The following is a 12419-nucleotide window of genomic DNA, read 5'->3' as shown; positions in this document are numbered from 1 at the left end:
ACGTGTGCAATATCTTTAAGGGAATACATATTCTTAAGGTATTCCCATGCCTTATCGGCATGATCAAATTTGGCAAGACTTGAGCATTTTTTAATGTCAACGCTATTGATAAGCCATGACATTATCTTCGCATGAGATATTCTCCATTCTTTCCATTTCTTCTCGTATGAGGCAATAGCCTTGATTTTCTCTTCTTCCGATAGAGGGACGTCTTTATCTCCCTCCTTTTTAGTAAGAGATAGCTTAGGTTCCGAATCGGAACCATCCACAATCCCCCATAAGCCTTTTCCCCATATATGGTGCTTCATGATTGAAGCCCATGTTACATAGTTCGTATCGCTTAGTTTCATAGGCATGATGGTGACTTTATCATTGTCATCCATCGATTACAAGGAGAGAAAGAATAGGGATAGAAGAGAAACAAGAAGGAAAATGAGAAAGAAAGAAAAAAAAACAATACAACAAGATGTGAAATCTTTTCCAATGAAGTGATAAAACACTTCTCTTCAAGTGGCGAACACTTTTGCAAACGGGCACGGAAACCGAGGCAGCTTTTCCTCAAGATTTAGTACTTCCGCGGCTCTGATACCATGAAATGAAATGGGGATCTTCGAAACACGAGCTTTGATTAACAAGAGCAAGTGTCAAGAATGACACTAAAGCATAACCCTTAAAAAGGGTATAACTGGAAACAAAATAAAAATAAAAATGTATTCTTTATTGATATGAAAAACCAATTGCTTAAGAAGTATTGGAGTGAAATACAAGAGGGGCTGCACCCCTTTATATACACAGCTGAAAGAGGACTCAATAGAGCTGTTGGGCACAGTCCAACAACTCTATTTAGAGTTGTTGGAATGTGTCAGTCCAACAGCTCTATTAAGAGCTGTTGGACTGTGTCAGTCCAACAGCTCTATTGCTAGTCAAGTCTGGACAGGACTTGACTAGCAACAGTCATTCTAGTTCAAACTGAACTAGATGACATAAAGACAAAAAATAAAAATAAAGGAAAAAAAATACAGAAAAGAAAGAAATTAAAAAATGTATTTATATATATATATAATAATATAATATTATTATATATACATATATGTACAGTTTTACATTTTAACAATGTGCAACCAAATCGCCTCCATAGTTATGCTGATAACAGGTATCCTTTCTTGGAATAGACAACCTCCAAACCTAAAAATAGATGAAAACTCTAAGGTCCTTCATTTCAAACAGATCACCAAGTCTATGCTTGACATCTGCTACGGTCTGAGTGTCATCACTTGATGTTATCATGTCCTCTACATGTATCAAGAGCAAACATCTCTGCCTTTGAGCCTAACTGATATAACTAATGAAAGATCTGATAATTCAATGAGGTTTCACTTAAAAAAAAACTAAAATTTTTAAACTATGCTCTCTCGAAGCTTGTTCAAGGCTGTATAGGGCCTTGTGGAACATGCATACTCTTCCCTCACAATCTTTCATACTTGGAGGTTATTAATCGACATTCACTGTTATTATTATCTTGCTCTTATTGTTACTGCATCACTGTTTAGGGTAGGGTTGGTGCTTACTATATCCACAGTTTTGGATAATGTAACTGTTTTGCTATTTTCTGTATCACTATTTACTATTTTAGGTGGTGTTACTGTATCTCTGACTAGGATAGTGATTGTTTACTGACTAGGATAGTGATTGTTTACGAGACACCACATATGGTAACAATTGTAATTTATCCTTTGTATTATTTCTCTATAAACAAGACTCGTGTGTTAGCCCCTCAAGAGGTATTAGCGGTCACATGCCTTATGTGTAATCACTGCCAGGCCCAGCTGACTGGGTCGGCTGGGCTGGACACGAGCCCCAGCCGACCCGGTCGGCTGGGTGCTGATTCAAAAAAAAAAATTCTAAAGGAAAGGTTATATGCAGCTTGGCATGAATATTTTCAAATTCATGCTCATGAAAATAAACTGGTTATGTTATGCATGTTCATGGCATTTGTTTCATGTACATGTGCATACCGTTGGTACCTACTTGAGCTGGTATAGAGATTGAGTCATGCATGTAAAATTTCAAAATATGCTAAGTATATTAGACTTAATCTTATGCATACAAAGGGGTGATATTTCTCACATGCTTAGACTTGCTTTGTGATGTATGTTCGAGATATTGCTGTAAGGATGTTTACATGTGCATGTACATGCATGAAATTGAGATGCTTTTGCATGATCAAAATGACATGATTGTTCGCATGTTTTAATTGGAATGGTTCATGAATAAAAGCGTGTAATTGGCATGATTGTGTGAACACATTGAATATTGAACACATGCATATGAATGTTGTAATTCATGCACATTTTTAGATTGACATATATGAATGTGCATTGAAAAGTCTGTTGACATCATTGCATATATGACATGTTATGATTTTTGCATATGATGCACAATGATCAAAATGGATCGTCATAGGCCTGGTGAGCCTTGAGCATGTATTGCTCATTCTTTACTTGTTTTAATGCATCACAAAAGTCACATTTGATATTGTTTCTCTGTATTACATTGTTTTATGTTTTTCCACGGGCTGTAGTCCCGTGATGAGCCTCACATTTGGATATGCAAATTTGTGTTATTAATTTGGCATGCTGAATTGCAAATTAATGGAATGACTATTAATAATAAGATAAAGAAAAAGAACATTGTAATATACGTTCTGAGATATCTCGTCTTTAGAATAAAACTCTTAGAGTTGCGGTTTTGGGAAAACCACGAGGATACAAAAACTCCGTGTACATTATTGTTACTCGTGAACTCGATATTGAGGTTCCTTTTACTAGCCACGGTTTTAGAGAGTTTTTGCCACTTTGCCCGAGGGTGGTGTATAAACACAGTTGTTGTTTTGGTATACCAAGAAAAGTGACACTTGTAGATGGGTGGTCCCTATTGTCCCGACATTAGATGGGTGGTCTAATGTTCCGAGATTGTTTTGGTCGAAGGCTAAGTTTGAAATTCAGTAATAAAATACAACTTGTGTGCTAATTTATCTTGGGAACCCTGCTTGACCTCGGGAATTCTTACCCGTTTTGAGTATCTGCGGGCAATGAAAATAATAAAAAGTGGAACTTAAATGTGTGTGTGCATCCTAATAGAGACATGCATGTGAAAAAGAATTTTATTAAAGATAATAAATTATTTATGCATGTGCACTGAGAGTATGCATTTTCCTGTTATGTATTAGATCATGCATATTTATTTGTGTTCCTTACTTATGATGCATGGTTGAATTTTATAATATTGCATCCTATTGCGTGATGAATGTCTATTGCTTATGAAATTATGAAAAGTGTTCTAGTAACATCTCTTTAAATTATTGCATGAATCCTGTCTGTATTCTTTATGCTTATTTGTTTCATTGGATGAATTCATACGCATAATTTCTTGGATTCTGACACCCTACTTTTGGTGTTTTTCGCAACCTCAGATGCCCAGTGAAGCGACTTGCTTACGAGAGAAGCTACGAGGGGATCACACCCAAAGTAAATTTGATAAATCGAAACTAAAATTAAGTTTAATTTAGGTATAAATCTAATTTTTAGAATAAAAAACCCTTGTTTTTCAAAATTTTCAATTCTTTTTACTTCAAGAGATGTTTTATCCGCAGTTGAAACAAAGGATGCGGAGCGATTATTTGAGTAATCGGAAAAAGAACTCATACTTGGGGTCATGTGAAATGAAGCACCCGAATCTAAAAGCCACGATGTCTTACCAAGAGGAGAATAGGTTGTCATGGCGGCTTCAGAAATAGCCCCTTTGGGAAGAGGTTGAAGAGCATCCACAATTTGTTGCAATGAGAGAGCTTCATTTGAAGATGATGAGCACTCTTCCTTTTGAGGTTGAGATGTGGTAGTCATGGCTAGCAACTTCTTTCATTTTGGACATATTGGCTTGATGTGCCCCGGTTCTTTACAAAAGTGGCACAAAAGCTTGCTATAATCCCTTTTTTCTCCTTGACCGCTTGAACTTTGGTTTTGATTCTTGAAATGAGGAGGCTTGTAGGTCCTTAAATTGCTCATCGGTCTTGAAATGACATTAACACCTTCATTTTCTTCATTATTGGAAGGGGTTGCTAGAACACTTGAGTTATTCTTACTTGTACCCATACGTGTTTCTTCCCCACTTAGCTTAGTGATTACATCTTCATGAGAGGATTTTGAAGTTTCTCATCTCCCATTCTTCATGTTTTTTGCTATAATCTTCAAGAGCTTTGGCTCTTTCTTCTCCTTCAAGAATTTTTATTTCTCCTCTCTCCATCAAGGTGATTTTAGGCTCCGGTTCGGAAATTGAGCCTTGGACATAACCTAAAGCCCTTTTCCTTTAATATGTGCCTCTATATTTTCGGCTCAAACCTGATAGTTGGAGCCATTAAGTTTAAAGCCGAGAGAGAAATGAGTCTTTTTCACCCATTAAAGAGGAGAAATGAGAAAAAAGGATACGTACCTCAAGAGATTTTTAGATCTTTTTTGGTGAAAGAATCTTCTAAAGTATTGGATGAATGAAAGGATCCACCCCAATCACCAAATATTTGAGGGCACGCTTTTCGATGCACCTGAAAAATGTGAGAATCCACACGATCTTTCTTTCTCCAACCTTGCTTTGATACCATGTAAAAGTATCTTCAACAAGATACTATGATCAAGACCTTAATATTCTTGATGATGAACACGTGCACACATGCACAATAAGAACTCTTAGAACACTTGTGCATAAAAGCACAACCCACTAAATCTCACAAATGCTCAAAGGCATAAAAAGAATGGGAAACACTTTATTAATCTCTTGGGCTTTGACCCAAAGCATAAAGAATTACAAGGGGAGAACCCCTATTTATAAAACCCAAAAAGGAGCCTTGGAGGGGCTCCACTCATAGACGTTGGAGGGGCCCAACGTCTATTTGAGCCCCCCCCCCCAAGGTACCTTTTGGGAAAAGTCAAAAGGGAAAAAAATAAAAAAGAAAGAAAATAAAAATAAAAATAAAAATAAAATGCAAATTACAATCACATTCACGAAAACGAATGTGCGTAAAATTGAGGAAATGACTAAACTACCCCTATGACTAAAATAAGGATATATATACTTTATATATATAAGTGGATAGATACATATACATATATATCATATATGTATATGTATCATCCTTTATATATATAAAATATATAAGATTACAAGATTTGATTACATAATTTAACAGCCCTTAGTGGCATTTGTGTTTGTCGACTTTGGAAACCTTGGTGGACACTTTGTTTGTACTTGAAGGCGTTTCTTCTTCTCTTTACAACTTGAAGTACGTCATGTGCCAAAAAACTTCTCATTTAGAAGTCATTGCAGTTATGCGTGGAATACATAATTGGCTTATTTGTACCAACAAACATTCTGTCCTTGATTAAACATTTGCCACCAAGTCGTTGACAGACTGTAGTTGCCAGATTTACTGTTTTCCTAGATAAGCAGCCATAGGTGGTTTCCTGCTTTCTTATTAGAAAAATGAAAGAGTAATTCTATGTATCTGCTTAATCAATTGAAAAGTAAAGAGGAACACTTTGAGTTCAGGAAAATGCAATTTAGAAAATTACTGAAGGCAAAAATAGCACTTCTAAGTTGACTTCAAACCAATATTATCTTGTCATCCTCCTTAAATTTGAACTTTTGGCAAGTTTTCATTTAATCAAAAGTTTAATTTATTTAACTTATGATTTATTTAGTTATGTATGCTATCCTAGAAATATTTTTACTCATTCCTCAAGGGAATCAGATACGTGCATTCAACTTTCACCTTTTGTTGGTTTTTACCACTTTTTTATTTAGTTTCTAGCATCTTGTTGCTCCTTATGCTTCCTACTGATAGGGCTTATTTTTATTAATCAGAACGCTGTTGATTGATGTTGAATCCAAGTATTTTTCATTGCTTTTTTTTTGTTATAAGCATGTTGGCGTGTTTACTTCCAGGCAATGATTGCAAGTGTTTTTCCAAAGGGAGAATATAAGAAGGTTAAAGACATTGCCTACTGTGTCTTGAAGGTGATCTAGTGCTTCTCTTCAGTTTGTCTTTTGATTTCATTTGCAATTGAATTGAGTTTGACTTTCAACTTTTCCATAAAGTGTACTATGCTTTTAGTGACTGCTTGCAACACGTCAGCAATTGATGGTTCTTGTTCTTTCTGCAGATAGGATTATTTGCTGGAGTTGCTTTGGCAGTAATACTATGTGCATCTTTTGGCTCTATTGCTCCATTATTCACCAAGGATGTTGAGGTTCTAGAAATAGTTAGATCTGGAGCACTGGTATGAACAGATTGCTTGTATCCTCTTGTTTCAAATGTATCCATTGTTTGTACAGTTACTGATACCTTTGATTGTTTGCAGTTTGTTGGTGCTAGCCAGCCCATCAATGCACTAGCTTTTGTGTTTGATGGACTGCATTATGGTGTGTCTGATTTCTCGTATGCTGCTGTTGCAATGGTGTGTTCATTTTGTACTAAATTTTGTTCTGATGTCTTGTCAAGTAGCATTTGCAAGTCTTACACTTAAATTATGCTGAGTTTAGGTTTGCTGAGTTTAGGCTTTTGATGATGCAGATGACTGTTGGTGCAATTTCTTCTGTTTTTTTGCTCTATGCTCCAACTATCTTTGGGCTTTATGGAGTTTGGTTAGGTCTTTCCCTCTTCATGGGTTTGCGTATGGCTGCTGGAGTTTTTAGGTAACTTGGATCTGTTCCAGTAGCAAGCCATGTCAAATTCTTAAGACTTCTCTGCCTTTGCAAAATAGAAGATGCATTCATGTTATCAATAGCTTTTTCAATGCATAGGCGTCTCAAAAAAAGGAGCAAAATCTCTTAAAACTAAAAAATCATGCAAGACGTACTAAAGAAAAAAAAGGGATGAAACACACAAAATGTTGTCAATCTGTGCAGTCTTGCATAAAAGTAATTACTTGTAGCCTGTGTTTATTTTAGAATTCCCACTTAGATATGGTTATGCATATTAACCCCATCAAACCTTGTATTCTCAGGCTAGGGTCAAAAACTGGTCCATGGTGGTTTTTGTGGACTGACTTCCAAAAAGGTGAATTTAGTGGATCAAGCATACAGAACTGAGATATTTGGCAATTGTTATCTGGTATGTCTACTATATACTAGTACTACTCTCTGTTTGTGCATGCTGTAACAATTATATTTTCATCATCATCAAACTTGTGGATTTATTTCTGTGGTCACTTTTTTCTTCATTCTCCATAAATACACTGTATAAGAAGCATTAGTAAGATATGGGGAAGGGTCCCACTTGAAGCAACCCTCCTTTATGCAGGCTGACTGATACCAGGAAGCACAAGGCCCTACAGATGGCAAAGTTTAGATTAATATGCTGCTGATCAGGAATGACTATGAACTCTTACTTGAACTAGAAGGTTTTGTGGGTTGTTTCTATGATACCTAATTAATATCTGAATGCTTGTGCTGAATACTCTGTAAGAGAAAGCATATTAAATTGCTACTGATTGTGATGTAGGTGAAGTGGGCAGAAGATAAAAATATATTACCTATCAGAATTATGAAGTTACCTGAGAACCGTGGAGCCTTCTTCTGCTAGTGCTTCTTCAACCAATACCCCTGCAATTACTCTTTGATGGAACAGTTAAGACACTTCACTTACTGTGTCCTGAGAAGAGATAAAGGACAGTTCAAAAGAGATTAAGCTGAACCTTTTTATGAAGAGTGGTGGTTCGGGATCAAGGACTAATTTGGTGGATTGATTCCACTCTTTTTGAAGAAATTTTTTCATAAGCTGTTGAACTTCCTGCTGCATATGACCTGTGGAAGTCTTTGAGATTCACATGCACATTTTTCTCAAGCAAATATTATGCATTCAAGGCAATCCCTTTGCACTCAAAGTAAAGACAATAAGTCTATTTCTAATTATTTGGGTCAACTTAAAAGCATTTAAAATCAACTTGCTATGATTAATCAGTCCATTAATGAATTGTTAAGATATTGTATATATCTAATATATATTTATATATATAATTCTATATATATGTGAATATATGTTTTTTTATATATTTTATTTTGTATGTAAACTGATACCCATCAGGTGTATTTCAGTCCTTTCCTTTTGTAATAGGGGTCAGCCCACTAGAGTCTGACTTTATATTTTTTGTTTTATTTTTGTTTTCTTGTTTTTTATTTTTTTTTATTGATGTGACTGTTGGGGACAGGCCGTATGACCATTGGTGGCTAGCCCAACCTCTAGTTGGGCTGCCTCCTTTGCTCTCCTTTTTTGCTTATAAATAGAGATCTTCCCTATTATGTATTTAATGCTTTTCTAAGCATTTTGTTAATGAGATTTTTTTTACTTGTGACTCTCTTTGTGCAACTGGAGTGTTGTACGATCGTAGAATGCCATTGCGGTTGAAGGGAAAGTTTTATAGGACGACAATTAGGCCCACTTTACTATATGGTACGAAATATTGGGCTGCCAAGAGACATCATATTCAAAAAATGAGTAGCTGAGATGTGTATGCTTAGATGGATGTGTGGAAATACAATAAAAGATAAGATTCAAAACGAGGAGATACGTAAGAAGGTAGGCATTGCATCCATTGAAAATAAGATGAGAGAGAATCGTTTACAGTGGTTTGGACATATTCGGCGAAGGCGTAATGATGCTCTAATTAGAAGGATGGAGAAATGGAAAAATATATTAGTTAAAAGAGGTCGGGGTAGGCCTAAGAAGACTTGGAGACTTGGATGGAGATGATAGGAAAGGATATGAATGCTTTGAACCTCACCGAGGACATGGCATTGGGTAAAAATGATTGGAGGAGGACCCAGAATGATTTTCTTTTTTGGTTCATATCGCCGACCCCAATTGTTTTGAGATGAAGGCGTAGTTGTTGTTGTGACTCTCTTTGTGAGTTGTTAGTGTGTATCTCGATTGTGAGAGTGCATTTGGTCCATATTAAACACTTTGTTTTTGTATCCCATTGTAGCCTTTGAGGCACTCTCTTGAATTTTTGTTGGTTTCATTACATGATATCTGTAAAGACCACAAATTTTTTTGAATTTCAAAATGAATGAAAAAGAAATTTTTGTGAATTATTCTGACTAAATACCACTTTTTCTAGAAAATTATCGGTTGATTAATTAGAAAATTCATTATCAGTAACATTTTGACATTTATTTGAGTTATTTAATCAAGGAAATTATGAGGTTTTTACAAGGTATTTTATGCTTTGGATCAACCCAAATGGATTTTGATAGGGTCTAGACCCATATCGGGGTTTAAACCAAACATAGAAGGGATTTGGATCCATTTGAGACCCAAATGGATCTCCTTCTAATGTAGAAAGTATTTTGGATTCATTTGAAGATCCAAATGGATTTCACTAATCTAAATGAGTTTTGGATCCATTTGGAGACCCAAATGGATTCCACTAAGAAAAAGACATTTTGGATCTATTTCAAGACCCAATTGGATCCCAATAAGTAAATAAGGCTTTCAGATGCATTTGAGACCCAAATGGATCCCATGAAGGAAAAATAAATTTGTTTGGATCTGGATTCCAATGGGACCTAAATAGATTCTACCTAAGAAAATAAGATTTGGATTCACTTAAGATACAAATGGATCTTACTAAGTGTAGTATGAAATTTGTTTGGATCCACTTAAGGCCCAAACGGATCCCGCTTGTATGGATAGGATTTAGGTCCACTCGGGACCCCAAATGAGTCTAATTAAATATATATATATATATATATATATATATATATATATATATATATATATATATATATAGAGAGAGAGAGAGAGAGAGAGAGAGAGAGAGATAGATATATATATAGGGTTGATTTGGATTTGCTGAGACCCAAATGGGTGTCACCAAAATCCAAATCCAAGTTCATTAGATTTCCCTCCTAAAACCAAAAACTAAATTTCCTTTTTCCCCTTCTTTATTTTCACTTTTCCCCTCTCCCCTTAAAACCAATTTCGAAACTAAAAAAAGATCAAAATTTAAAACCCAAAATGAAATGTTCATTTCCACCTTATTTTTTTTCCCAAAATCCCTAAGTTTCCCCCTTAATTTTCCCTTATAAATACCCACTCTCCCTTCTTCTAAAACCTCATTCACGCAAACACCTCTCTCCTCTCCCCAACTCCTCTCTTATCAACCATGTTCTCCCTCTCCCTTACTCCTTTCTCTCACTCCCATCACCAAACACCACCACTACTGCTCATCTTCACCACCTTACCTCCAACCGAGCACCTTCTCACCACCATCCACCATCGACACCCCCATTCACGCACCACCAACAGCCTTCTCGTTGCCATGACCCGGCTGCACCTCCCAGCCGGCAGCGCCTCCCTGTTGCCTCACCACTTGCCGTTGCCTTTGTGTTTTCTGGCAAGAAGGCGCAGGCCACCCAGCCGCCTCGCTGTGCACAGGCTACCGCCGCTCGCTGTCTCCTTCTTCTCCTTGTGCTTTTTCGGCAGCCACAACAGCAGCTTCAGCTGTTGCTCCTCTTTTCGCCAACAATAGCATCTCTGACCGCTTCTCCATGTCTACCGCCCACAGCAGCAGCCTCGACTGCTGCTCCTCTTTTTTCGGCCACTAGCCAATGCCCTCCCTGCCGATTCTCCGACAGCAATAGCTTTGCCAGCTGCCTTGGCCTGCCACCCCACCAACAACAACGATTCCAGCTGCTGATCCTGCTCCCCTTTTGCAACTGACAGCAGCAGACTGTCTGCTGCACCTCCTTCCAACAGCATCACCAGCACTGGCTGCTGTTTTTCCGGTGACAGCCCCATCGGACGCATCTCCCTCTCTCTCCCTGTTGGGTTTAACATTCCCGCTCAGCCAAGCCTGGCTCGGGCCAAACCGAGCTGCACTCAGCCCGAATCTTTTTCCTCCGCTTCAGTTCTGCCAAGCCGCTGCATCGTCGCTTTCACCGCAAAATTGTTCCTCCTAAGATCACACCTACACCAAGGTAGGTTTACGATAACTTATATACATGCATAGTTTTAGGTTATTTGAAATGTTGGATTTTTGTATGTGAAAAGTTAAACATATATATATATATAGTATATATATAGTTTCCAATAATTGTTCATATTGCATGCTTTAGGAGAAAAGGCTATATTTATGAAACCATTGGATTTTATGAGCAAATATATATGTATATAGAAAATTGTTCATATTGCACACTTTACGAGAAAAAGGTATATTTATGAAATCATATGAGCAAATATATATATATATAGTTTCAAAAATTGTTTATCCACGTTTTAAGAGAAAAAAGGTATATTTATGAAACCATTGAATTTTTACGAGCAAAATTATATATGCGCAAAAAGTTTCAAAATTGTTCATACCCAAGAATTCCAAATATGTTTTAAATGAAAATATGTGTATGTTCAAGTTTATGAACATATTCTGATGAGTGTATTTCAGAATTTTACAAATGTATGTATGTGGTTCACGCTTTTTAATATGCCTATTTCTGAATTATTATGCAATCATATTTGTCTTAAAACATGCATATGAATGAAAGACCAAATTTTGATGCATGAGTACAACAAAGATTTACGATACATGGTATCATACTCATGACATGATGTTTGATGAAATGAATATTGAATGATGTATGATTTGCCTAATGTCCATAATAAAAAATGTGTTATGCAATTATTGTTTTACGAAGCCTCAAGCCCAAATGGGTGGCTCCCGACCTTGTGCACGTTCAACTAGACCAAAATGTGTTAAGTGTTCTAAATGGGTGGCCAAGAATCTTATGATGGGTTAATTGAAATCATAGGTGCTTGAAAATATGTAAATTATGGACGTATGTTAAGAGAATTAAATTAAATGTTAAAGAATGTATTTATTATAGCTTATAATAAGAGGGTAAGCATTTTACTATACTCCGTGGGATATTGTTAAGCATGAAGGGTTGCTTCCCCAGCCACGGAGATAGGGGATATGTGTCATTGGTGCTGCGGGGTGGTAGTGAGATTGTTTCAATTAAAAAAATTGATATATCAGGTTGGAGGTAGTGGAAGCTCTATCTCGACATTGTCGTCCCATACTTAGAATCAGAAAAGATGAGTAATGACAGGGTAATAAGTCACCAATTGATTGAATGTATCTTTTAGGTCGTTCATCTAATTTAGATATTGTCTGTATTGTACCCACAAAGTATTGTGAAAGATAAACAAAAAGTCTATTGTGCATATAGTGAAGCAAGACATGCATCATCTCTAATGACCCCAACTGACCCTCGTAAAAATAGTGATTTTTTTTAAACAGTTGCGAAAACTCTTCCAAGGATCCGGGGCACATCACAGATTTAATATACCAAACCACAAACCATACCATGCA

At 36.5% G+C, this 12419-nt stretch overlaps 1 protein-coding gene across 4 annotated transcripts in view; it reads left to right on the top strand.

Annotated features, from left to right (window-relative positions):
* Positions 1–12419, top strand: part of LOC149835767 (MATE efflux family protein) — a 143241-nt gene that overhangs the window by 92626 nt on the left and 38196 nt on the right. For 3 of the 4 annotated variants that reach the window (XR_016432366.1, XM_090008736.1, XM_090008737.1), the window contains exons 10-14: positions 5995–6066; positions 6213–6329; positions 6411–6506; positions 6623–6744; positions 7056–7162. Coding sequence is in view for 3 of the 4 variants with exons in the window: in XM_090008736.1 (XP_089864862.1) it covers positions 5995–6066; positions 6213–6329; positions 6411–6506; positions 6623–6744; positions 7056–7140 (492 nt within the window). In the remaining variant the exon portion in view is untranslated. The remainder of the gene's footprint in view (positions 1–5994; positions 6067–6212; positions 6330–6410; positions 6507–6622; positions 6745–7055; positions 7163–12419) is intronic. The other variant, XM_090008738.1, reaches the window with a different exon arrangement.

The sequence above is a fragment of the Nuphar pumila genome, chromosome 6 (assembly GCF_984573655.1).
Source record: "Nuphar pumila chromosome 6, dmNupPumi1.hap1.1, whole genome shotgun sequence".
In the NCBI taxonomy this organism is placed as follows: domain Eukaryota; kingdom Viridiplantae; phylum Streptophyta; class Magnoliopsida; order Nymphaeales; family Nymphaeaceae; genus Nuphar; species Nuphar pumila.
This window is presented reverse-complemented; position numbering and strand designations above follow the sequence as displayed.